At 52.1% G+C, this 24,893-nt stretch overlaps 2 protein-coding genes across 4 annotated transcripts in view; both read left to right on the top strand.

The window, feature by feature from the left end:
• The window catches only part of NUP160 (nucleoporin 160), a 59,373-nt gene extending 37,789 nt beyond the window's left edge, over positions 1-21,584 (top strand). Inside the window, exons 25-36 of one of the 2 annotated variants that reach the window (XM_034762147.1) lie at positions 76-170; positions 1,773-1,869; positions 1,951-2,056; positions 2,346-2,506; positions 4,335-4,395; positions 6,138-6,248; positions 13,316-13,439; positions 14,500-14,601; positions 15,374-15,515; positions 18,399-18,524; positions 19,242-19,346; positions 21,014-21,584. In XM_034762147.1, coding sequence (XP_034618038.1) covers positions 76-170; positions 1,773-1,869; positions 1,951-2,056; positions 2,346-2,506; positions 4,335-4,395; positions 6,138-6,248; positions 13,316-13,439; positions 14,500-14,601; positions 15,374-15,515; positions 18,399-18,524; positions 19,242-19,346; positions 21,014-21,100 — 1,317 coding nt within the window. In that variant the 3' untranslated portion in view covers positions 21,101-21,584. The remainder of the gene's footprint in view (positions 1-75; positions 171-1,772; positions 1,870-1,950; positions 2,057-2,345; positions 2,507-4,334; positions 4,396-6,137; positions 6,249-13,315; positions 13,440-14,499; positions 14,602-15,373; positions 15,516-18,398; positions 18,525-19,241; positions 19,347-21,013) is intronic. The other variant, XM_034762148.1, reaches the window with a different exon arrangement.
• A 3,015-nt stretch (positions 21,585-24,599) lies between these two features.
• FNBP4 (formin binding protein 4) overlaps positions 24,600-24,893 on the top strand; it is a 29,338-nt gene continuing 29,044 nt past the window's right edge. For both annotated transcript variants that reach the window (XM_034762145.1, XM_034762144.1), the window contains exon 1: positions 24,600-24,744. In XM_034762145.1, coding sequence (XP_034618036.1) covers positions 24,624-24,744 — 121 coding nt within the window. In that variant the 5' untranslated portion in view covers positions 24,600-24,623. The remainder of the gene's footprint in view (positions 24,745-24,893) is intronic.

The following is a 24,893-nucleotide window of genomic DNA, read 5'->3' as shown; positions in this document are numbered from 1 at the left end:
TGCTGGCACCAAGAATTTATCTTAATTGGTGCAGATAATATTGACTGAACTGAGTTGCGCTCTCTGGTGTTCTAGGCTACTTTGAGGACGTGCGTTTTCAAACATCACTTGGATTTAGGGCACAATAGCCAAGCGTATGAAGCCTTAACCCAGAATCCAGATTCCAGCAGGTAACATCCTTGTGTCCTTCAATGCTGCCTGAGCTGTGGGCTGCACGTAGCATCCGTCTCACAACTGCTCGCCCGTTCGGGAAGCTGTCAGCACAGAACATTACCATCCCTCCGATGTGATATTTGCGTTTAGTTCAGTGCTGCGTAAGAAACTGATTGGGATGCTTCATGCCTGTCGGATTCAAACGTGGATCCTTTCACCATGGCACTGAGCTGGATGGGAACTAGACTGTGAATCCTGAATACGGGCTTTATGGAGCCTGGCCTGTCTGTATAACCCAATGAAACCGTGGCCCCAATTCATCCATCCAGCTGCTTTTTAGGTACTGCTTGTACCCAGTAAGATGATGGCTAGGTCGGCAGCAACAAATGTCATGGAGCGGACGCTGCCCCTGGGCAAGTGTGCAGGAGCTAGCAGCTTTTCATAGAGCCCTTGGAGAGCCCCTGCCGTGGGAAATGCCCCCGCTCTCCTGGGGTTCGTTGCCCAGTGCAGGCCGTCACGTCCTGGGGCCCCGGGGGTTCCCGAGCACAGACATTGTCTGCACTGAGTGAGTAAGGTGTTAGTTAAATCATGTGAACAGGTTGCCTAACATGGCTAAACCCCACCTAGCACTTAGTGTAGACGAACTGTAGTGTTTAAAACTGTGTACCCTGGCTGTGGTTAACCCAAGGGTCTGCCTGGGTGCCACAGCTCCTTCTCCCCCTGAAAGCCAAAGCCCAGTTTATTCCTGGGTATGCTATAAGCCAGCGTTTCTCAAACTGGGGGCCGCAAGCCTATTGTAGGGGGGTCGTGGTATTGCCACCCTTACTTCTGTGCTGCTGCCTTCAGAGCTGGGAGGCTGGAGAGCAGCGCCTGCTGGCTGGGCACCCAGCTCTGAAGGCAGAGCCCCCACCAGCAGCTACGCAGAAGTAAGGGTTGCATGGTATGGTATTACCACCTTACTTCTGCCCTGTTGCTGACGATGGTGTTGCCTTCAGAGCTGGGTGGCATGGTATTGGGGGTGGGGAGGTGGGCTGGTCATCACAGTCTGTAATATTTTTAAAGGGGTTCCCAGCAAAAATAGTTTGAGAACACTCCCCACCCCCCATAAGCCCACATTAAATAGGTCCTAACAGACTGTCTGTTGTCCGAGAAGCCCCTTCCTGGCAGGAGAAGAACACAGGACCAAGAGGGGCAGAGATTGGCCAGCCAGTCAGTGAGAGGCTTTCTCACCCCAGTCAGATTCATAAGCCCGGGCAGGGAGTGTATGTACGGGACTCGGTAGTGCGGAGGTTCGGCCTGAATCGCTCACCTTCTGGCGAGGAAGGAAGGAGGAACTCTGTTCCTTAAGATGCTTGAAGAGAACAGCTCCCTGTCCAGGTTCCCTGCTTCCAGCCAAGCCTCATGCAAATTTCTCCACCGCCAGCCCCTTTCGCCTCCCAAAAGCTTGGCCTGAAGCCAAACGCAGGCCTTCCTCCTGGGGTCCAAATCGGATGGGGAGTCCTCACCCCCCACCACAAGTCTGAACCTCTCGTGGCTTGTGAACTCTGCTGGCAGATGTGCATCTTGCCTGCCTGCCTATCCAAGTTCATTGGAATAGCTTTGCCTTTGTCTCTTCCTAGGCAGCTGGACTGTTTGCGCCAGCTGGTGGTGGTTCTGTGCGAGCGCTCCCAGCTGCAGGACCTGGTGGAGTTCCCCTATGTGAACCTCCATAATGAGGTAATTCACCGGCCGTGGGCCAGGGGGGAGAACTATATAGTGGAAGGCGGCTGAAAAACTCCCGTGTCTCCTGTGTGTTAGGTTGTGGGGATAATCGAGTCTCGAGCTCGCGCCGTGGACCTGATGACTCACAATTACTATGAGCTGCTCTACGCTTTCCACATCTACCGTCACAACTATCGCAAGGGTAAGGCGCCCGGACGTCGCTAGTCCCTTGTATCTTGGCCCTGGGCTCTCCTTGCCTGGTATAGCTGTACTAGTAGATCTTGTGTCCACGCGCAGTCTGTCGTGTGGTTCTCCATGATGTATGCTGTTTATCTGTCCAGAGGCCATGGGCTCTCTTAGGTGTAGCACACTTGCCCGTCTCTCTGGCCTAGCCCGTGCCTCCTGTGTATAGCCAGCAAATCCCCAGAGGACTCAGTCCAATGGAAAGAGAATTCTGCTGTGTGCTGAAACGTTCACATCTTCTTCCCCAGCCGGGACGGTGATGTTTGAATATGGCATGCGGCTGGGCAGGGAGGTGCGGACGCTCCGTGGGCTTCAGAAACAAGGGAACTGCTATCTTGCTGCCATTAACTGCCTACGGCTCATCCGCCCAGAATACGCCTGGATAGTGCAGCCGGCCTCCGGAGCAGTGGTATGAAATCTTGAACCTTCGGCTTATTTTAAAACGGTCTGTCTGTCAAAGTGTTGGCTATGGGCCTGTTTTTTTAGTAGCGACCCCTCTCGTTGTGAAGGTGCTTCCACTGTAAGGCCGTTCTGATGTCACCAATGGGGTTCACCTACCATTCCTGCTACCATAGAGTATGTGCTGTCGGCCATAGGTAGGGCCCTACCAATTTCATGGCCGTGAAAAACGTGTCACGAACCATGAAATAAGCCTTTCCCCATGAAATCCGATATCCCCCGTTCTGCTGGGAGTGCCCCAGCTGGGGGCCCCTAGCTGCAAGTCCTGGCCGGGCTGGGGCGGGACAGGACTTCCCCTGCATGGCTCCTCGGGTGGGGTGGGGGGCAGGCCCACCCCGGGTACCTTTTTGTTGGGACCTCAAGGTTACAACACCATGAAATTTCAGATGTAAACATCTGAAAACGTGAAATGGATGAATTAAAAAACCCTCTGGCCATGAAATTGATCAAAATGAACCTGAATTTGGTAGGGCCTTAGCCATAGGCGTTACAGGCTGGTGGCTGCCAATCTCAAATGCCTACTATTGCTGCTGTCCCCAAACAGGACTGACCCTGTGTATTGGGAGACTGGAGGAAGGAGCCAGCACCAGCCATTGGGCCAGGGCTCCGACTGAGGGGGGGGATCTAGCCTGCTTCTCTCAACCCCCTTTTGATCATACTCAGCAGGGATTAAGCTGGCAACTTTTGTGTTTCGTAACATCACTACGGTGTTGTCTACGCTAGCAAAATTGATTGCTATGTAGCTATGTCAGTGTGGGGGGTGAGAGGCAAGCTGACCAACATAGCTCTGCTGCCAAAGCCCCGGCGTGGAGACAGTTCTGCAGGCAAGAGAGTCCTCACACCAGTACTGATGATTCCATCTGGGGAACTGGGCTAAGCTGTACTGGCAGAAGAGCTCTTTGGCTGGTCTAGTTCTAACAAACGGCTATGCCAGCAAACCCGTTGGTCTAGACAAGGCCCATGTTGCGCAAGGGGCAAGGAGAGCTACTTCCCGATGGTTAAAATGTTCAGATACTTGCTAACCACGTTCAGCTGAAAACTTGAAAACTCTCTGAACTTTCCCAGTTTTCTCCATCTTGACTGACTGTTCATGGCTGAGACCTAGACACAACCCACTTGCTTTTTTTGGTCAGCTGTCTGGGAAGCAAAAAGTACAAAATATATTTATGCATTCTCTCTCCCCCCCCCCCCCCCCTTCGTGCCTTATAACACATGCAGATGGATGGATTTTCTGTGTACTTGAGGGTGGGGAAAAAAGAGAAATTCATTTCTGGCTGAGACCAAAGAGGCAGCATTGTAGCCCCAAAGGAGAACTTTTTGAGCATGTTTAGTGTGTAAAATCTGGTTTAGAACGGAAGCCATCGTGTAACTTGCAAATGCTGTAATTGTCAGAGCCCTGTAGCCACGGTAACTGCCTTGAAGTTCACCTCCCATTCAGGGTGCACTGTGCTTGTTTTAGCTGCATGCAGATAGAATCATAGAATACCAGGGTTGGAAGGGACCTCAAGAGGTCATCTAGTCCAACCCCCTGCTCAAAGCAGGACCAATCCCCAGGCAGATTTTTGCCCCAGTTCCCTAAATGGCCCCGTCAAGGATTGAACTCGCAACGCTGGGTTTAGCAGGCCAATGCTCAAACCACTAAGCTATCCCTCCCCCCCCTGTAGCCTTTGGAATTGCTGTATAGCCCTACAGCTCTCCCAGTGTGACAGCGTCTGAGATGGAGCACTAGATGGGGAATGGGAAATCCAACTTCAACTAAATGTTTTTCTTCCTGGCAGTATGAACGCCCAGGAGCATCCCCAAAGAGAAACCATGATGGGGAGTGTACCGCTGTCCCAAGTAAGTCACTGGTGCTCCCGTAATTCTTGTATTCCAGGACTCTCTGTTTTTGACTCAAAAGTTGTGCTACTTGCTAGGAACCTGGGAGAGGGGGAGAGGGCTCCCCTCTTTCCACAGCCTCTGTACCACTTGAAGTAGCATTCGAAAAATGTGCTGCCTTTCTCTACCCGCCCCCCCCATGGCCTTGATATTCGCATTCTTAAAATTCCAGCAGACTGATTTGTAAAAAATACAAAAACATCAGAGTTATGACAACAATGGCCTTTCCTCTTGTATTACACTGTCTGCATAACAAACATTTTCCTAGCAAGTTCAGGGAAGGGCGTATTTCATCACAACAAACTTAACTCTGACCCCTGCTTTGTCTTGCATGTGTATTTATCTTCATTTCGGTATCTAAATATTTTCTGAAGGCATGTGATTTAGTGGGAAATGGGCACCACAAAAGGTCTGCCTGGGGCACCGTGTCTAGTTTCCTTAACATTTCAAAAGACAGGAATAATAATAAAAATTTACCTGTTCTGTTAACCAGAGTCTGGCATTTGTAATGTTCTTAACTAGATCTGTCTAAATGCTGCACAGGAGTTAAAAACTAGCAAGGAGAAGTCAGTCAAGGTGAATTCTGTTCTTCAACGGTTTGCTGTAATATGACTCCATATGTTTATAAGAGGGGGACACAGGCATGCTAGCCCCTCTGCATAATGTCCAGAGGAGCCATTTTGAAGACCTATAATCTAAAAGTCCTTCACTTATTTAAAACATTGAGAGCAAATTCTAGTTGTTGCCGGCTAAAATGAGGGTGTGAGTGTTCTGGAGTCACAGGCGAGTCCAGATCTGCTTTATCATGTGCCCCAGATACATCCTTGATTAAGGGAGAGCACAGCACATGGCATCTCCAGAAGATCAGTTTTTCTGCAGCCTTCATAAAGCCAGGATGGGCCATTCCCCAAGGCTTCTTCACCCTTAGCTTCACTGACTGAGCACGTGTGTCACTTGCATGTTCATTGAGTGCTGCGGTGTGCGCTAGGTGCCATCCAACCATAGAAGACGTGGCCCCTGCCCTGAATATCCTGCAATGTACTTCAGCCAGGATGTGAGCACTGGGGGAGGTAGGGCAAAGGCTACAGGCAAAGGTCAGGTGGCTACTCAAGTACCTAATACGCGCATCTTGATGGGATAGAGGGTTCCATTAGTCACCACGGCTGAGGGTGTTTTAAACTTGGTTTGTTTTATACGTAATTGCAGGAGGGTTTTATACGTAATTGCAGAAGCTGCAGCTTCTTTCCTAGGGTGCTCTGAGGTTGGAGCTCCCTTTCTGGCCTCGTCTGCCATGCCGCCACACTCTCCTGCAAGTCCTGCCTTAAAAAATGGGTTGTACCAAGTCCCTGAAGGCTAGTAATCCTCTTGTGGAAGTGTTAACTTAGGGTAGGCCTGCACTGCAGTCCTGAGGAGTGATTGCAGCGCATATCAATATACCTGAGATAGTTTTGATTTAACTAGATAATCGAGTCTCGTGCTAGGTCAGAGCTGTCTACGCGCGCTGTAATCACCCCACCAGATTACAATGTAGACATATATCCTAAATGCTCTGTTCAGTCACTGGTAGGTTGCATCTCAATCTTCCTCTATCTATTGACTGTTTAGACCATAAGCTCTGTAAAGCAGGGCCTTTCCCATCCCTGTTGTCTGTAAAGCATCTGGCCCGCACTGGGCTTCTCTAAATAAACATCTGTTCTGTACAGCAGCACGCCAGATAGAAATCTTGGAGCTGGAGGATTTGGAGAAGGAGTGCATGTTGGCTCACATCCGACTAACTCTTGCGCAGCATGACCCATCGACAGCGGCTGTTGCAGGTAGGGGTGGGATATTGGTCCACAGCTCCGCGCTGCTTTTAGAGAGTCGGGGTGTAGTTCGTACGCACGGAGGGGTGATGTGAAACTGTTTTGCACCTGCAGCCACGTTGTCTTGTGATCTCGTCAGATCTCACAAGCGAACCAGGGATGGACCTGGCTGTACTGGAATGGGAAACCTACAAGGGGTGTTTGTAAATGGGAGAGGGTTCAGAGAAGAGTCAGGAGAATGGTTACAGGATTAGAAAATTTGCTTTATAGTGAGAGACTCAAAGGGTGTGTTTACACTGCAATTAAAAACCCACTGCTGACTTGGACTCGCAGGGCTCGGGCTTAAGGGGCTGTTTACTTGTGGTGTTTGTTTGGGCTCAGGCTGAAGCTGGAATTCTGGGACCCTCCCGCCTTGCAGAGTGCCGAAGCCTGGGCTGCAGCTAGGGTTGCCAACCCTCCAGGATTGTCCTGGAGTCTCCAGGAATTAAAGATTAATCTTTAATTAAAGATGTCATCTGAGGAAACCTCCAGGAATATGTCCAATCAAAGTTGGCAACCCTAGGTGCAGCCCAGACCCCAACATACACACCACAATTAAACAGCCCCATGGCCTGAACCCCACAAGCCTGAGTCAGCCTGCACGGGCCAGCCGTGGGTGTCTAATTGCAGTATAGACTTGCCCAAAGAGCTCAGGCCTTGTCTACACTACGAGAGTAGTTCGATTTTACTTAAATCGAATATTTGGAATCGATATTGCAAAGTCGAACGTGTGTGTCCACACTAAGGACAGTAATTCGACTTTGTGAGTCCACACTAACGGGGAAAGCGTCGACATTGGAAGCGGTGCACGGAGGGCAGCTATCCCATAGTTCCCGGAGTCCCCGCCGCCCATTGGAATTCTGGGTGGAGCCGCAAATGCCTTCTGGGTAAAAAAAAAAAAGGGGCCAGGGTGCTTTTGGGTAACTGTCGTCATCCGTCCATCACTCCCGCCCTCCCTCCCTCCCTGAAAGCGCCGGCGGGAAATCATTTCGCGCACTTTTCAAGTCATTGACAGCGCGGACGCCACAGCACTGTGAGCATGGAGCCCGCTGCAACCATCGCTGCAGTTGTGGCCGCTCTCAACGCCTCGCAGCTTATCATACAGGTTGCCCTGAGGCAGATGCAGAAAAGTCAGGCGAGGAGGCTACGTCAACGCGGTGATGGCCTGAAGTGTGAGAGTAGCACAGACCTCTCAGAAAGCAGGGGACCCAGCGCCGAGGACATCACGGTGGCAATGGGTCATGTTGATGCCGTGGAACGGCGATTCTGGGCACGGGAAACAAGCACTGAGTGGTGGGACCGCATAGTGCTGCAGGTCTGGGATGAATCACAGTGGCTGCGAAACTTCCGCATGCGGAAGGGAACTTTCCTTGAACTTTGTGAGTTGCTGTCCCCTGCCCTGAAGCGCAATGACACCCGGATGCGACCAGCCCTGACTGTCCATAAGCGAGTGGCCATAGCCCTCTGGAAGCTTGCAACGCCTGACAGCTACCGGTCAGTCGCGAGCCAGTTTGGGGTGGGCAAATCTACCGTGGGGGTTGTTGTGATGCAAGTAGCCAAGGCAATCGTTGATGTACTGCTGCCAAAGGTAGTGACCCTGGGAAACGTGGAGGCGATCATAGATGGCTTCGCAGCGATGGGATTCCCAAACTGCGGTGGGGTCATAGATGGAACTCACATCCCTATCCTGGCACCGGACCACCAGGCCACCCAGTACATTAACAGAAAGGGCTACTTTTCCATGGTGCTGCAAGCACTGGTGGACCACAGGGGACGTTTTACCAACATCTACGTGGGATGGCCGGGCAAGGTTCATGACGCTCGTGTTTTCAGGAACTCTGGTCTGTTTAGACGGCTGCGGCAAGGTATTTACTTCCCGGACCACAAAATAACTGTTGGGGATGTGCAGATGCCTATAGTCATCCTCGGGGACCCAGCCTACCCGCTAATGCCCTGGCTCATGAAGCCCTATACAGGTGCCCTGGACACTGAAAAAGAACTCTTCAACTACCGGCTGAGCAAGTGCAGAATGGTGGTGGAGTGTGCTTTTGGACGTCTCAAGGGGAGATGGAGAAGCTTGATGACTCGCTGTGATCTCAGCGAAACCAATATCCCCATTGTTATAGCAGCTTGCTGTGTGCTCCACAATCTCTGTGAGAGCAAGGGGGAGACCTTTATGGCGGGGTGGGAGGTTGAGGAAATTAGCCTGGCTGCTGATTACTCACAGCCAGACAGCCGGGCGATTAGAAGAGACCAGCGGGAAGCGCTGTGCATCCGGGAGGCTTTGAAAGCAAAGTTCCTGAGTGAGCAGGGTAACCTGTGACTTTCTAATTTTGTGTACAGAGAAGCCTTCACCCCACTTCCAACACACGTTTCAAAATAAAAATAGTTCTACTTTGTTAAAGCACACCGTTTTCTTTAATACTGTTTTCGCGGGAATTTTTTAAAACTGGGACGCAGACTGTGGTGCGGAGCGGGTGTAGTGTAGTCGCGCGAATGCAGCTTCTAAACTGAAGGACTGACAGGCTCCGCTGCGGTGGGATGGTTCTTTCAACGGAGCCTGTCACCCCTCCTGATAGGGACTGTGTGTATGGGGGGTCTATGTGACTTTGTGGCAGGGGGGGGACGCTTACAGATCCCCTGCTGTGTGGCTCTGTGATCCTGCCTAAGGACCGCCGCTTCAGATCTCTAACTGCCCTCCCCTGCCACAAAGTCACAGAGCAACCCACCCCCCACCACATAACATGAAAAGAACCTCCCAGACTAACCAGGGTAAGTAGTCACTGCATCACTGCACTATGTATGTGCCCTGCTGCTGTGCCTGCCCCCGACTATGTACCCTGCCAAAGGTGACTGTCCTGTCCAATTACCAACCCCCTTTCCCCTCCTCCTCCAAAAGAACATGATGGAAACAGTAGTTAACAGAAACATATTTTTTATTAACAACTACACAGGGGACTGGGAAGTGAAACTTGGACGGGGGCTTGTGTCAGGCGGGAAGGAAAGAACTTGTCAAACTTTGGGGACTGAGAGCCTTCTGCTGCTCGAGCTCTCTGCAGGGGTGCAGTGAGAGTTAGCAGGGACTCTGCCGCCTCTCCTTCTGTGCACTTTGGGTGAAGGGAGTATGGGACTTGGTGGCGGGGGAGGGCGGTTAGAGATGGACTGCAGCGGGGCTCTGTCCTCCTGCCTCCGTTCCTGCAGAACATCCACAAGGCGCCGGAGCGTGTCCGTTTGCTCCCTCAGTAGTCCAAGCAGGGTTTGAGTCGCCTGCTGGTCTTCCTGACGCCACCTCTCCTCCCGATCCATGTTGGCTTGGTGCATTTGGGACAAGTTCTCCCGCCACTGGGTCTGCTGTGCTGCCTGGGCTCTGGAGCAGGCTATAAGCTCGGAGAACATGTCCTCCCGTGTCCTCTTCTTCTTATGCCTAATCCTCCCTAGCCTCTGGGAGTGTGATGACAGGCTAGGTTGTGAGACAGTCGCAGATGGGGCTGTGGGAATGGGAAAAAGGGAGTGAATTCCTCAGAAAGATAAATGTAGTTGTGAACAAAGAACATAGTCTTTCTCTGTGAACAGGACCATGCACAGCACCTATCACATGCGCACTCAGCACAAGGTCGAATTCTCGGCCTTCGCATTCAGTGTCTGTGGTTTTGCAGAGCACTTTTGAGAACCCTGTCAGGACAACGGAATTTCTGTTGCAGGCAGACATGGTAAGCCGTAGATTCGTGGCAGCTTAAAACTTTAATATTAGCAATGGCCTCATTTCACATTGAAATCAATGTCGGTCCCTGCTGCCAGCAATCCGGCAAGCAGGAAGTTTGCTCCTGTCCCACACCCTCGCGGCTGTCCCCGGGAACGATCCCTTTCGGCTGACCCTTTCCCGCCTCCACCGCGTGGCTGCAAACCAGCCAACACTAACATTCCCCTACCTCATTCAAAGCAGGTCTTCATGAGCGACATCACCCTCATGAGGATCTCTGAGAGCGACAGACAGAGAATGCTCCGGGAAAGCCTTCAAAGACCAGGGCCGTATGCCGCCATGCTGTGCCAAGCAATGATTCCGGAGTACTTGCTAGTCTCGTGGCGCGGCAACGTGTCCTACTACGGAGGACCCAATAAGGCCGCTCTCCCCAAGAACCTAATGCAGCGGATTTCAAATTACCTGCAGGAGAGCTTCCTTGAGATGTCCCAGGAGGATTTCTGCTCCATCCCCGGACATATAGACCGCATCTTACTGTAGCTGCAGTAGCAGGGACTAAACAGTAGAGCGGCTTGGGCAGGACAATCATGCAAAACCGGACATTGCTAGATTTTTTTGAAATACTTGCACTGCCCATGACTGAACCGTTAAGTTATTCAAACTAATCATGAGAAACCCATTTTTTACATTGTTAATAATCATGTTCTGTTACAAATAAATGTTTAGATGTTTACAACACTTACTGGATGATCCTTCACCAGATTCTGTGTCCGGGGTAACGGCTGGGGAGGGTTGGTAGGGGATCTCTGTAAGGGTGATGAAGAGATCCTGGCTGTCGGGGAAATCAGCGTTGTGAGCGCTGTCGACTGCCTCGTCCTCCTCATCTCCTTCCTCATCTTCCCCGTCCGCTAACATGTCCGAGGATCCGGCCGTGGACACTATCCCATCCTCAGAGTCCACAGTCAGTGGTGGGGTAGTGGTGGCGGCCGCACCGAGGATGGAATGCAGTGCCTCGTAGAAACGGGATGTCTGGGGATGGGATCCGGAGCGTCCGTTTGCCTCTTTGGTCTTCTGGTAGCCTTGCCTCAGCTCCTTGATTTTCACGCGGCACTGCGTTACATCCCGGCTGTATCCTCTCTCTGCCATGTCTTTAGAGATCTTCTCATAGATCTTTGCATTCCGTCTTTTGGATCGCAGCTCGGAAAGCACGGACTCATCGCCCCACACAGCGATGAGATCCAAGACTTCCCGATCAGTCCATGCTGGGGCCCTCTTTCTATTCTGAGATTGCACTGCCATCAGTGCTGGAGAGCTCTGCATCGTTGCCAGTGCTGCTGAGCTCGCCACGATGTCCAGACAGGAAATGAGATTCAAACTGGCCAGACAGGAAAAGGAATTCAAATTCAAATTTTCCCGGGGCTTTTCCTGTGTGGCAGTTCAGAACATCCGAGCTCTTACTGCTGTCCAGAGCGTCAACAGAGTGGTGCACTGTGGGATAGCTCCTGGAGCTATTAGCGTCGATTTCCATCCACACCTAGCCTAATTCGACATGGCCATGTCGATTTTAGCGCTACTCCCCTCGTCGGGGAGGAGTACAGAAGTCGAATTAAAGAGACCTCTATGTCGAACTAAATACCTTCGCGGTGTGGACGGGTGCAGGGTTAATTCGATGTAACGGCGCTAACTTCGACATAAACGCCTAGTGTAGACCAGGCCTCAATCTAGTTAGCTTAACAAAGCGAAGGTTAGGGGGTGACTTGATCACAGTCTCTAAGGCCTTGGCTACACTTACCCGCTAGTTCGACGGCTGGAAATCGAACTTCTGGGTTCGACTTATCGCGTCTAGTCTGGACGCGATAAGTCGAACCCGGAAGTGCTCGCCGTCGACTGCGGTACTCCAGCTCGCCGAGAGGAGTACCGCGGAGTCGACGGGGGAGCCTGCCTGCCGCGTGTGGACCAAGGTAAGTTCGAACTAATTCGAACTAAGGTACTTTGAACTTCAGCTACGTTATTCACGTAGCTGAAGTTGCGTACCTTAGTTCGAATTAGGGGGGTAGTGTAGACCTGGCCTAAGTATCTGCACTGGGAACAGATAGTTAATCATGAGCTCTTCAATCGAGCAGAGAAATGTCTAACACAATCCAAAGACTGGAAGTTGAAGCTAGACAAATGCAGACTGGAAATAACACTTACATTTTTAACAATGAGAGTAATTAACCGTTGAAACAATTTACCAAGGGTCATGGTGGAGTCTCCATCACTGACAATTTTTAAGTCAAGACTGGATGTTTTTCTAAAAGCTCTGCTCTAGGGATTGTTTGGGGGCAGTTCTCTGACTTGTGTTAAGAGGTCAGACTAGATGATCAGTGGTCCCTTCTAGGCTGCTACAAGTATGAATTGTGAGCATCTCTTCAGTCTATTCTTTAACCAGTGCACCAGCTAAATGTCTGGGGCATTGCTGCTGTTAGTCACTTTCTTTGCTGTTGTCATTCAGAAGTCTAGGCAAATTGCAGGTAGGGGGAGGTTAAATCTCTCAAGAGTAGGTGGCTCTTCTCCTAGATAAATTCCAGCTCAAGTAATTACCTTCTGCCTCCTTAATGTCTCCTGCAGTTTTAATTGGATACAGTATTTTTCACTTACTGTCCAGAACCAATACACTTGTTTCTTTGTGCTGTTGAACACTGCTGTGTTCCACCTCAGAGGCAGGCAGGATCACTCGTTAGCCTGTAATATTGATGGCTGTCAGCATAGTACAAACACCACCTAAGAGTAAGAATATCCCCATCGATCTTCTTCCCTGCTACCAAGAGGCAAGCAGGGTTTTGGTTTACAGCCGAACGACGCCTATGGGTAAACTTGCTGAACACTTTTTGGTTATAATCTGTTTTGATCAGTTATAATTTTGCCAAACATTTAGGCTGAGGCTTTCTTTCTATGCTTGCACTCTGCCTCGGGCTGGGTTTTTTGTTTGTTTTGTTTGTTTTTTTTAATATATCTTAAGAAGTCCAGCAGTTTAAGAGAATGAGGTTAAAGAGTCCATCAAACTTTCCTAGTCTTTGAGTTACTGTTTCAGCCAGTTTACCGGGCACCGAAGTCAGACTTGTTTTTCTGTAATTCCCAGAGTCTCCTAACACTTTTTTTATTTACACTGTTTATAACCCTGCCACTTTGCAGTCTAATGTTGCCTTGTGGAGAATTTCCTGTCTTCTAAGATATTACCCAGTGTAGCTCGTGAATCCCTCAGTAAGGCGTTGTTCCATGCTGCAGTGTTGCATTTTAAGAAGGTGTGTGTGACTGGTCCGTTTGCGGCATGCGCTGACTGGGTGTTCTGTTTGCGCAGGAAGCTCTTCGCCAGAGGAAATGGTCACCCTCTTGGTTCAGGCTGGCCTCTTTGACACAGCTGTCTCGCTCTGCCAGACCTTCAAACTCCCCCTGACACCTGTCTTTGAGGGACTGGCTTTCAAGTATGTGACACGTTATCATGCTTTTAAGGTTGTATAACACGAATGCTGAAGAACTTGTATTGCATAAGCTTTGTGGAATTATGACCTGGCCTGTCAACTCTCAGCTGTCTCAGAAGCCTGCGATTTTTAGGTGTGTGTTAGTTGTGCTCTTGGAAACAGCTGGGTTTAACTGAGGAGGGCAGGGATCAGCAAAAGGGAAGGAGATGGTTAGTGATACCCTCTCCTCACTCCTGGGGTGGGGAGGGCTAAGAGCCACCCCCTCAAGCTGCTGTGGGGGAGTCCCACACTTGTGTGTGCATCTAAGCTTGAATTTTCAACCTAAAAGGATCTTCAACACACATCAGGAGTGAGGGGCTGCCCCCTAAGATCTAAAAATCAGAAAACATCAAAACAGGAGTGTTTTAAATCCTTCCTGGCGTCGTGGCTCTGACACGGGGTGTCTGGGCTCTGGGGCTGACAGCATTGATGTTCACTGAGTGCAAAGAGGCTTTCCTCACTGTAGCTCAGCTGTTCTCAAACTGTGCCTGCTGGAGCACATGTGGGGCTGGCTTCCCTTACGTTAGAGAGAGAGAGAGAGACTGGAATACACCTGGAGTACTTCTGCAGCATTTCTTTTCACGCCGGCAAATGCTGTGATTCCACAGGGGTGTATTGGAATCACAAGGGGGCCGTGCTAGGAGTGCTTGAGAGGCCATTCCGGCTTGTTGGCACATGCAGACTATGCTCCCATGCTTCGTGTCCTGGCTTTTGCTAGTGCCTGCAGAACAGGTCACGTTTGTTTGGGTCAGGTTGGTTATTGAGGGGCTCTTGTCACTTAGGAGCTAGGGAGTGATTATGTTTTTTTAAATTGACCTATCTGCAGAGTTTAACTTCAACCAAGTGGTTACCACTGCATCTCCTGTTATACCAGCTAAGCCAGGAACTGCTGGGAGTATAACTGCATCGGGGAGGACCAACCTGACTGAACAGTTTCATGGTGTAGCTGTGGGAGGGGAGGGCATGGGGACCCCAGCTTTGTGTGCAGCGTGCAGTGTATGATGCTGGATGTTGTGTGTTCCAGATGCATCAAACTGCAGTTCGGCGGGGAAGCGGCTCAGGCAGAGGCCTGGGATTGGCTAGCAGCAAACCAGCTCTCCTCTGTCATTACCACCAAGGAGTCCAGGTAAGGGTGCTTGTTCTTCCTGGAAGAGACTGTTCAGGGCTGCTCTTCAAAGGTAGACGTTGCTGCAGCTTCTTGTGGTAAAAATCTCTTACCAAAACCAAGATTCGCGGATTCATAAAAATCCCAGGATTGCAGCTGCTTCAGAGGGAACCCTGTAGCATCGAAGCTTTTGCGGAAGTGGATGGCACTCTGGCAGTGTAATCCAAACACGCCCCAAGGCTCCAGCCACACACAAGCAGCAGCAAAGCGTGTGTTTGCCTTTCCTCTATACCTCACTTAGGTGTACACCTCTACCCCGATATAACACGACCCAATATAACACGAATTCGGATATAACGTGGTAAAGCAGCGCTCCGGGGGGCGGGGCTGTGCGCTCTGGCGGATCAAAGCAAGTTTGATATGACGCGGTTTCACCTATAACGTGGTAAGATTTTTTTGGCTCCTAAGGACAGAGTTATATCGGGGTAGAGGTGTACTTGTAAATGCACTGTTTTAAATGCAGGCATTAAGCACGTGCTGTTGGCCTGGTCACACCTCAGGTAAAACCAGCACTAGGACTGCTGGTACTTGACAACATTGCATTTCCTTTCTTACTTCTAACTCTTGCTACAAGCTCATCTCCAGTTGGCTGCCCCCTTTCAGCTCCAGGTCTCTGTGATTGCTCTTTTCCATGTATCTATTGGGGACTAACGCACAGCTGGTAATGCACAAGCTACCCCATTGCAGTCTAAGCGCAGAAGTAGAAAATGATGTACTCTATCCTGTCTTCTAGTGCAACAGATGAAGCCTGGCGGCTGTTATCTTCCTACCTGGACAGATACAAATCCCAGAACCATCTGTATCATCACTGTGTAATCAACAAGCTCCTCTCTCATGGGGTGCCGCTGCCCAACTGGCTTATCAACAGTTACAAGGTAAATATTTCTGTGTCTACGTCGAAGGAAGGAGAAGGGGGAGAGACAATTGTGTGGCTGTGATTGCTTCCAGTACATCTGCTGGTCAGGAATTTTGTGCTCATGCAGTTTATCGCGCTCCTATTGTAGTTCAGAAGCCAAACCAAACTAAAATAATTTCAAGGGCCAAAGAGTCTGATCTCCAAACTAGACTTCCCCTTCCCCAGCCTTGGAAACAGGCAACTTTCTTATCTGCTACAAAGCCAGGTGAACAGGGCAGCTTGGCTACATCTTGGGTTTGGTCAGGCTGCAGAGGGTGTGGGGAGGCATCAGAAGTTAGGGTCTGGGAGGAGTAACTTTCCCTGTTGAAGAGGCTGCTGTGTTTGGGGGTGTGGAAGGGCAGGAGGTCAGCGCGGGGAGGGGAGGCTGCTGTGTAGGGTGTGGATGGGGCTTCGGGATAAGGAACTTAGATGGTTGCTGGGAGTGGTGTGTGTGGGGGGGGGGCGTGGATACCAGGACTCTTGTATGGGTTTGAAGTGAAGAGGAGGGTGCATTGTCAGTGGCTCTTGAAGGTTCTTTCAAGGGGAGAGAGCATGTTGGGGGGCCAGGGGTCTCCTGGAGAGGGTAGGGGCTCTTCAGGGGTGGAGGGTGCACTGAATGAGGCAGGGGCTGTGAGGAAAATAGTATGTGATACTGTAATTACAAGTAGGCCAAATTAAGTTTGCTCAGGGGAAACTCTCTCATGCTCTGTTTTGCAGTTTTACTATTCTTTTAACATAATTTTTACGTAGTTTTCTAAGTTTTGTAAAAGCAAACTGAAAATTCAGCTATTCCATCATGTTGGATCATGCTGACCTAGTAGCAGTAGTAGGTTGTCATCCTTTGTGTGGGCCAGACACTAAAGGGGGATGAGATCTACATCTTGCCAGTGAGTTTCACAGCTGTCCTTGTCCCAGTCTCGTGCCTCTTCTCTCCAGATCTTCTCACCTCTAAATTCTAGATGGATAGCTTCCTCCTTCTCCCCTTCACTGGGGGCCTAGGCACCAGCAGGGAGAGCACTGTGACAGCAGAAACCGTGCCACAGCGCCTGGTTGCCTGGACTAGCAATTGCAGGGAATGTCAAACAGCCCTGGGATGGAGCATGCTCAGTGCAAATGGAATCTTTGAATAGTTCAGCTGTTAAACTTTTAACAAGCTTCTACTGACCAGGTGCAAACTGAGACTTTCTGAGGATTTGGGCAGATGTTTATGGGAGAGCAAAAGGCGTATCCATGACACCATGGTCACCCCCTCCCCCCACTCTGGCAAATTTCAAGCTACTGGTCCAGAGCAGGGAGGTGCTAGAACTTACCTGTAAAAGAGTTGGAGGAATTTTTTATCATGGGGCAAAAAAGTGTGGTGTTGCTGCTCTTGTCCTGAGAAACGAAACTTTCCAGTAACATTCAGCACGGGAAACTTCAGCACAATAGTTAGACAAAGTGATAAGCAACTGAAAGCAGGGTCTTACCCTGGGAAGTGTTGGGCAACCTTCGCCACTGGTGGTACTACCTGTGCTGCTGCTACCTTGTGCACCAAATCAGTTCAGCTCGGTTGAAGTTTAAAATGGCCCAGCTGATCGGGGAACCATTACTCGTTCTTAGTATGAACTCAGCTAAGGAGACTTGTTTGTTTCTTTGGTTTGAATTTCAACCCAAAAGGAAGATAGTTGAGGGAGTGAAAAGGGTTGCCAATGGACTGACTGTGGCTTTGCAGTGTCACGTTCGGAAACTTGGATTTCTCTGGCTCCTGGGGAGATGACTCTAGTCAGCTTGGAAGTGTGGCTATAACCCCTTTTCAAAAAGCAGCCGTATTCTCTGCAGAAATCTTATACTTGTCCCTCTCCAGTGAAGCCACTGTAGCTTCATCTAAATGTTTGGCCCTTTGGAAGGGAAATGCAAAGAAACTTCTGAAACTGTACACTCAGGAACCAGAAAAGCTTTCCGTGGCAGACATAACTTCGTTCCCGTGTGTGCCATGTACAGTCTGAGTAACAGACCCATGTGGTCGTTCCTTGCCCAGCAGGGTATAATGGAGAGGAACAGCGCTTCTTTCTATCCTGGCTCATCCAGTGAGGTTGTAAGGCAAGTTGTGTAACTGAGAATGAGCCACTATCTGTGCTTGTAAATTGGGTGTATTCTAAGGGCTAGGAGGTATTAGGGGGCACCAGAGGGTGGGGCTGTACTAGGGCAGGGTGCTTGTGGGGTGAGTGTATTGGGAAGGTTTCGCTGGGGGGCAAGTGAGCCGGAAAGGGGGCTGCTCGGGGGGCGTGATTGCAGGAAGATTCAGAAGCCTGGAGAGGCAAGAGCCAGCAGGTGCAAGATCCCAAGGGCTGTTTTAAAAAGGGGAGTAACAATAGAATCAGGTGCTTTTGGGGGGGGAGCCTGGGCGAAGAACGCAGGGGCAGGAGCGAGGAGAGTAGTTTTTGTTCTTCAGCCAGAGCATATCCCAGGCTGTTGCGTGGCCCTGTGCATACCTGTGAGAGGCTTGTGCCGTGGGAAATGTAACCCTGAGTGTGATTACTCTGGTTTAGGTGAAACCCTGCCCCGTGCTGAGGGCAGATCCCCAGCCCATCTGGTGGCTTTGAGTGCCCCAGGCAGCAGAACCTGGGGAGCCCTGGCTGCAGGTGTGTGATCAGACCACTTAGCACGCTGGGAACCCCGGCCGCTGGAACCTCCCCAGGGACCACATAGCTTGGAACAGCCATGCCAGGACCAGGGGCGGAAAGGGACTTGGACCCAGGGACTGTGTGTGGCTGGTCCCGAGGCTCCGGACCTGGGCTCTGGGCAGTGGCTACTAGGGCATGAGTGACTCCTACACCCCCTCACAGCCTAGGCCCAGGCTATCACTAACTCTGTTTGCTCGCAGAAGGTGGATGCTGCTGAGCTCCTTCGCCTCTACTTGAATTACGCCCTCCTGGAGGAAGCCGTGGACTTGGTGTTGGAGTATGTGGACGCCTTACTGGGGAAGGGCCACGAGCACTTTGGGATTGAGGTAGGCGAGGGCTGAAACACCCCCCCCCCCTCCAGTCCCGCTCCTGCGACCATTCCCCACTGCCTTAGCAGCTGGTGGCAGCCAGCTCAGAGCCAAGGTTCAGGGCAGCTCCTCCAGAGTGCCCGGCCTGCAAAGAGGGACTCCCAGCTACACACTGCAGAGCCCTTCTGGCTGCGCCTCTAGGGCAGCGCCTCCCTATATACAGAGCTGGATGAAGGGCGGCGGAAGGGCAAGTGGCGGCCCCATTGCCCACCCCAGCAGGTGCCCATGGCAGTAGTGGAGCTGCTGGCCGAAGCATGAGTGAGGCCCATGCGGAGGAGCCCTGCCCAGCCCATTCCGCTGTGCTGCTCAAGCGTGTGTTGGTGGGGCAGTTCGTCTGTGCTATTACTGATCCTGGGTCTGTGTAACATGCCTGGAAGGAACGTGAGGCTCTTCAAAGAACTAACCCATGGCACCCTCCTGACTGGGTTAATGTGACACAACGGGGAACATCACCAGGTTCCTAGCTCCTCCGAAGCCAACATCTGGCTGCCGTGTGACTTCCTCCTTGCCCGTAACGCTGCTAAGCATCTCTGCAGTAACCATAAACCAGTTTAAAGGAGAGGCAGTGTGTCCCAGTGGCTAGAGCACTGGGCGGGGACTCTGCAGACGTGGGTTCTGCTGCTGGCTCTGCCACTGGCCGGTCACTTTTCCCCTAATGGCTACTCTTCCCTTTAGCGTCCGTTGTCTGCTATAGCACCAATGGTGTGGCTGCCATACTCCGCTATTGACCAGCTGCTTCAGGCCTTGGGAGAGAACACGACAAACCATCACAGCTTTGTGGTGAGTACATCTCCACGGTGCTGCCACCCAAAGTCCTGAGCCGGGTGGCTCTGCCCGAGGGAATGGGAGCATTACCAAGGTGCACCGGGGAGGAAGGGAATAGGTAGGAGCCTGCTGATAAATGGATGGCTGCCAAGGCTTAGTCTGATCTGCCTTTAACAGAAAAAGAGCCACTAGGAGGAATAGAAGATGCTTAAAAGCGTTGGCAGAATAGGAATGAGTATCTGGAAATCTTGCCTGAACTGCTCATCTATGTCTCCTAGCAGGGGAGTGAGAGACAGTCCCCAGGCCACTGAGACTTGCTGCAAGGACCTCCCCCTTCCTTCACGACTCTTCAGCTGTATGGAAAAAAGCCGGTGTGCCCAAACTGGTGCCGTGCTGCCTGGTGCAGCACTGTGCCATGAGCTTCCTCCTGGCTAGGGTTGCAAACCCTCCCGGTTTCGCCCGAGTCTCCCGGAATCAGGCTCTATCTCCTGGAGGCGACTGAAGCCAAACCGGGAGATTTTAGTCACTAAAAGTCCAACGGGGTAAAGGTGGGCTCCCTGCCTGTCCTGGCTCCGTGCTGCTCCTGGAAGCGGCTGGCACATCTTGGGGGGGAGGTGGGGAAACACCTCCACGTGCTGCCCGAGCGCCGACTCTGCAGCTCCCATTGGTGGGAACTGCGGTCTGTGCTGACAAGCATTTGTGCCTCGCAGAACTTTACATGTCTATTAAATGAATTTCTAGTCTCTAAATCCCTTTTGCCAAGAGGCTGGAGGGCAGCCAATAGTGAGATTCTGAATGGCGAGGCAGTGGGCTGAGGGCGGGTACCCGGAGGGCTAATGCAGGGAATGGAGTGACTAGAAATCTTCCTGACTGAGTTGAAAAGGGGAGTAAACAGTACGTGAGTGGGTGGGGGTCCCGGCTAGCCAGATGAGAAGTTGTTTCTGCCAGCAAAGGCAGGGAGAGCTGGGCAGGAAAGAGGCTCTAGCTTGGCTGAGCACGGATAGTGCCTATGGAATCCAGAGCAGGGAGAAATCTGGAAAACAGCAATGCTGCGAGACCAGGTGATAGTGGCCAGCAGAGCAGCGATTGGCTGGGGTGGAAGCCGAAGGAGCCTGCAGCTCTGGGCTGCGTGTGCAGAGGCAACGTGCGAGGAGCAGGGCGGTGAAGGTCCTGCACTCTGGCATGGCAGCACTCAGTTCTGGGCACCCCCTTGCCCGAAGGGGGCTCCCGGGAAGGGGGCTGCAGGAGCAAGGTGAATGTGGCCGGGCAGAGATGAGGGAGCACTGTGCCCTAGCACCCTGCTACAGGCTCTCTGCATCCTCCAGGGCTGAGGGGGCCTCTCGGCAGAGGCTACAGCTAGGCTGCCCCATTCGCTAACCCACCCGGCTCCTGCCAAGCCGCGGGTACTGTCATTCTACGCTGCGTGGTGTGTCCTGTGTAATCTGTGTCCTAAACGCTTCTGGCGATGGGGTCAGGGGAAGGGGAAACGGAGGAAAAGGTGTGGAGGTGGCTAAAGCAGAGCTGACAGCAGGTGTAGCTCTCCCACCAGCAGGAGCCAGGTCTTGCGAAGGGACAGCGTGATCACGATGGTCTAAGTGGAGACTTGAGGGGGGGAAGCGACTGTTCTGTCCCCTGGTGCTGCTCTATCTCCTCTTATGGCTGCCCTCACTCTTCTCTCCTAGCTGTACCAGAAGGTGCAGGACAAACTGGAGGACTACCAACAAAAGGTTGACACGGCAACCCGAGATCTCTTATATCGCCGGAACTAGCAGTCTGCGTGGCCTGACGGGGCTGGAGACCCAGCCCCAGGGAGAGCTTGCAATGTTCTGCAGTGACCAGGCCTTATGCATGGGGCTGTCACCGTGAGTGGGAAGGTCGGGGTCACATGCCTGCCCCATGTGCGGCTGGTGGTGCTATAATACAAAGTCTATTTTTCCATAATGGTCCAAAAACAGTATTCCCTGTCCGAGTCAGGGGATTGGAGAGCTTCTATTTTTAATGCGTTGGAGACCCAATCTGTATCGCTTTGATGTAACCACTTTCAATCAAGAAGACAGTGGGTTAGTTTATTGGGCTGTAATTCCCACACTCCGTAAACCCCAAGTTCCCTCCATTTCTGTTTTTACTGAATGCCTTTGGCCGGGAGGTCCTGTCGTTCTTAGCCTGTATTATAAATGGGAATGAAAGGGTTTGTCATCTTTATTTATTGTGGCGTTTTTGAATGATCTTTAATAAAATGAAACTTTGTTACAAGCCTAAGTTTAGATTGCTGTGTTAGGCCATTGAAAGGAGCGTGTCCCAAAGCTGCAGCTAAGGGGCACTGGCTTGGCATCTGTGCGAGCGCTCAGGTGACTGGGTAACAACTGACTGGTCTGGCCTCTGGCGTTTTGGGCCGGCTGACAACTTCTGCACATTCAGCTGTAAACACTTAAGCGGCAGAAGAAAACTCCTTAATTCGGGAGCAACCTGCTTGATGGGCAGACTCAGAATCTGAGACAGAATCTCAACTTGCCTTTAAAACTAGTTTCTGTTTAGATTGTAAGCACTTGGGGCAGGGACTGTCCCTTAGTTCTGTCTGCACAGCACCTCGTGGCCATGATCTATGGGTCCTAGGTGCTGCAGCAATACAAATATTTACTAATCCTCGTGGCCGTGAAGAAAACTTTCCAAACATGAACAGCGTCTCGCTGCTGCTGTCTCTGCCCGAGTCTGCAGATAGGCAGGGGTCTGTCTGGGGGCACAAACTCTCTCTCTTAGCCCCTTTGTCCTGATGGAGCATCTGCTCTAAAGTCAGATGACAGCACGTTAAGGGTCAGCATTAGTTAGTTCATTGCTGAGGGTTTTACCTGTGAACCCAGGGAGGTGGGAATTGGAAAGTGCAGAGGGGCTAGGTGAGATCACATAAGGCAGAGAAGCACAAAGGAGGCTGGAGAAGGAAGGAGGAAACCAAAGGCACAGAGGTGCCCATAAAGGGGAACATTTTCCCCCATTGCATGGTGCAGGTGCTGAATGCAGGGCACCAGTTCCTAGACTCTGACTCCAGTGCTTGCAGGGGGCACGGCTGGGTCATGTCTGGCTCTTCTGTCCTAGGCAGCAGCCACTGCGTCAGAAGAAATGGCTCATTGCCTGCCTGGCATTCCCCTTGAGACAATCTGCAAAGCAAGGCTGTGGGCAGCTGGGATTTGTAGCACAAAAGGATTTGAAATAGTGAGTTCCTAGCTGACATCCGCCTCTTCCCACGTGCCCTGCTGGAGAATTTATTCCCAAGCCAAGCGCATTGTTCCTAGCCACATGTATGAGGCTGATAAGGTTCAACAAGGACAAGTGCAGAGTCCTGCACTTAGGATGGAAGAATCCCATGCACGGCTATAGACTAGGGACTGAGTGGCTAGGCAGCACTTCTGCAGAAAAGGACCTAGGTGGATGAGAAGCTGGATATGAGTCAACAGGGTGCCCTTGCTGCCAAGAAGGCTAATGGCATTTTGGGCTGTATAAGTAAGAGCATTGCCAACAGCTTGAGGACGTGATCATTCCCCTCTATTCGACATTAGTGAGGTCTTATCTGGAGTACTGTGTCCAGTTTTGGGCCCCACACTACAAGAAGGATGTGGAAAAATTGGAAAGAGTCCAGCGGAGGGCAACAAAAATGATTAGGGGGCTGGAGCACCATTTATGAGGAGAGGCTCAGGGAACTGGGCTTGTTTAGTCTGGAGAAGAGTGAGGGGGGATTTGATAGCTGCTTTCAACTACCTGAAGGCGGGTTCCAAAGAGGATGAAGCTCAGCTGTTCTCAGTGGTGGCAGATGACAGAACAAGGAGTAATGGTCTCAAGTTGCAGTGGGGGAGGTTTAGGGTGGATATTAGGAAAAACTTTTTCACTAGGAGGGTGGTGAAGCACTGGAATGGGTTACCTAGGGAGGTGGTGGAATCTCCATCCTAAGAGGTTTTTAAGGCCTGGCTTGACAAAGCCCTGGCTGGGATGATTTAGTTGGGGATTGGTCCTGCTTTGAGCAGGGGGTTGGACTAGATGACCTCCTGAGGTCCCTTCCAACCCTGAGATTCTATGATTCTATGTAAGATAAGGGTCTGTTCTGGTCATCAACTGTGACCTGCCAAGGAACCTCACCCACTCAGTGCTGCACCCAGGTTGGTCACTCATGGTTGAATTAGCCTATATAACTTAGGTTAAGGCATATGGCGGGGTGGGGGGTGGATTTTCCCCATCACTTGCTGCTCAGCAATGTGCACCATTCATCCAACTTCAGCTCAGGCAGACAGTTAGTTAGTGGCTGAATAAAGATCAGCAGGTAACCACTTCATTCCACCACCCCAGGGTCTGACTTCTCTGCTGCGTCTCCTGAAGACAGAAGTGCTGAGGTCCTGTGTACTTCATGACCCAGCGACAGCACATTGGACCAACAGCCAGCCACCCTTCTGTTCCCCAGGGAGAACCCCACCCCATCCCAGCAGTGTTAATTTGTGCTATCCCACCTCCTCTTGCAGCTTTTGCTCAGCTGAAGATCCTCACTGACTTCCGAGTCAAGGACTCTACTTTCAAGTCAAACCATCTCCTTGGGCCTGGGCACTCATGTTCTCTGGGCAGCTTGGCTCAAACCCTCCTTCAACGAGGGAAGTGGGGGAGTTTGTGACTGAGATTTTTTTGTAATATTTTTGATTAATATTGTGTGCCTCGGTTTCCCCTGGTTAGGTGGTGGGAAAGGGTTGTATGCTTGTTGCAGAAGCCCAGAGATCCAGGTGTGACTGACGCTTAGCTGCCTGTCCCCTCATGCCCACGGAGAGTCCCAGAAGACAACGGCCTCTCCCATTGCCTGGACACTTGGCATCTAGCACCAAATGACCATGGACAGCCCCTGTCCTTAAGAAGCGAGCCAGGTGTGAGCGGCTGGAGGACAAATGACAGGAGGGGCCAAGGGAGGTTAAGTGTGGGCGGCTAGAGCCAGAGGGAAGCTTCTGAGCTGGGCCTAACGGGGTCAGGGGTTTCTGGACTGACCCAGAGGGACTGGCTCCTTGCGCCGGGGCTGTAGGGCAGGGCTCAGCCGCTCCCTGCGCGGGCTGGGGGCGCAGGCGCAAGCCCCCCTCCCCCCCGCAAATGGCCACCTAGCTCTGGCCAAGCCCCGCCCCGTCGTGTCGTCACACCTCCACCCCACCCCGGCTCTGGCCAAGCCCCGCCGTGTCGTCACACGCCCCCTGGCCCGGCCCCGCCCCGCGGTGTCGTCACACGCCCCGCGCGCCATCTCGCGCCCCGCCCCCGGCCCAGGCCGCACCGCGCGCCATGGGGAAGAAGGGTCGCGCGGCGCCGGGCCGCCGGCCCATCCTGCAGCTCTCCCCGCCCGGGCCCCGCGCCGCCCGCGACGGGCCGGCCCCGCCCGACCTCAGCTCGGGCTCGGAAGCGGGTAGGGACCGGGCGGGCCACGGGGGCGGCGCCAGCTGCGGGAGCCTGGGGCCTGCGGCCTGGCCGGCGGGCGCGCGGGGCGGGGGCCGGGGGGTGTATAGGGGGGCAGGATGGGGGGGTGCCCGGGGAAGGGGGCAGGGCCGGGGGGGG

The sequence above is a fragment of the Trachemys scripta genome, chromosome 2 (assembly GCF_013100865.1).
Source record: "Trachemys scripta elegans isolate TJP31775 chromosome 2, CAS_Tse_1.0, whole genome shotgun sequence".
In the NCBI taxonomy this organism is placed as follows: domain Eukaryota; kingdom Metazoa; phylum Chordata; order Testudines; family Emydidae; genus Trachemys; species Trachemys scripta.
This window is presented reverse-complemented; position numbering and strand designations above follow the sequence as displayed.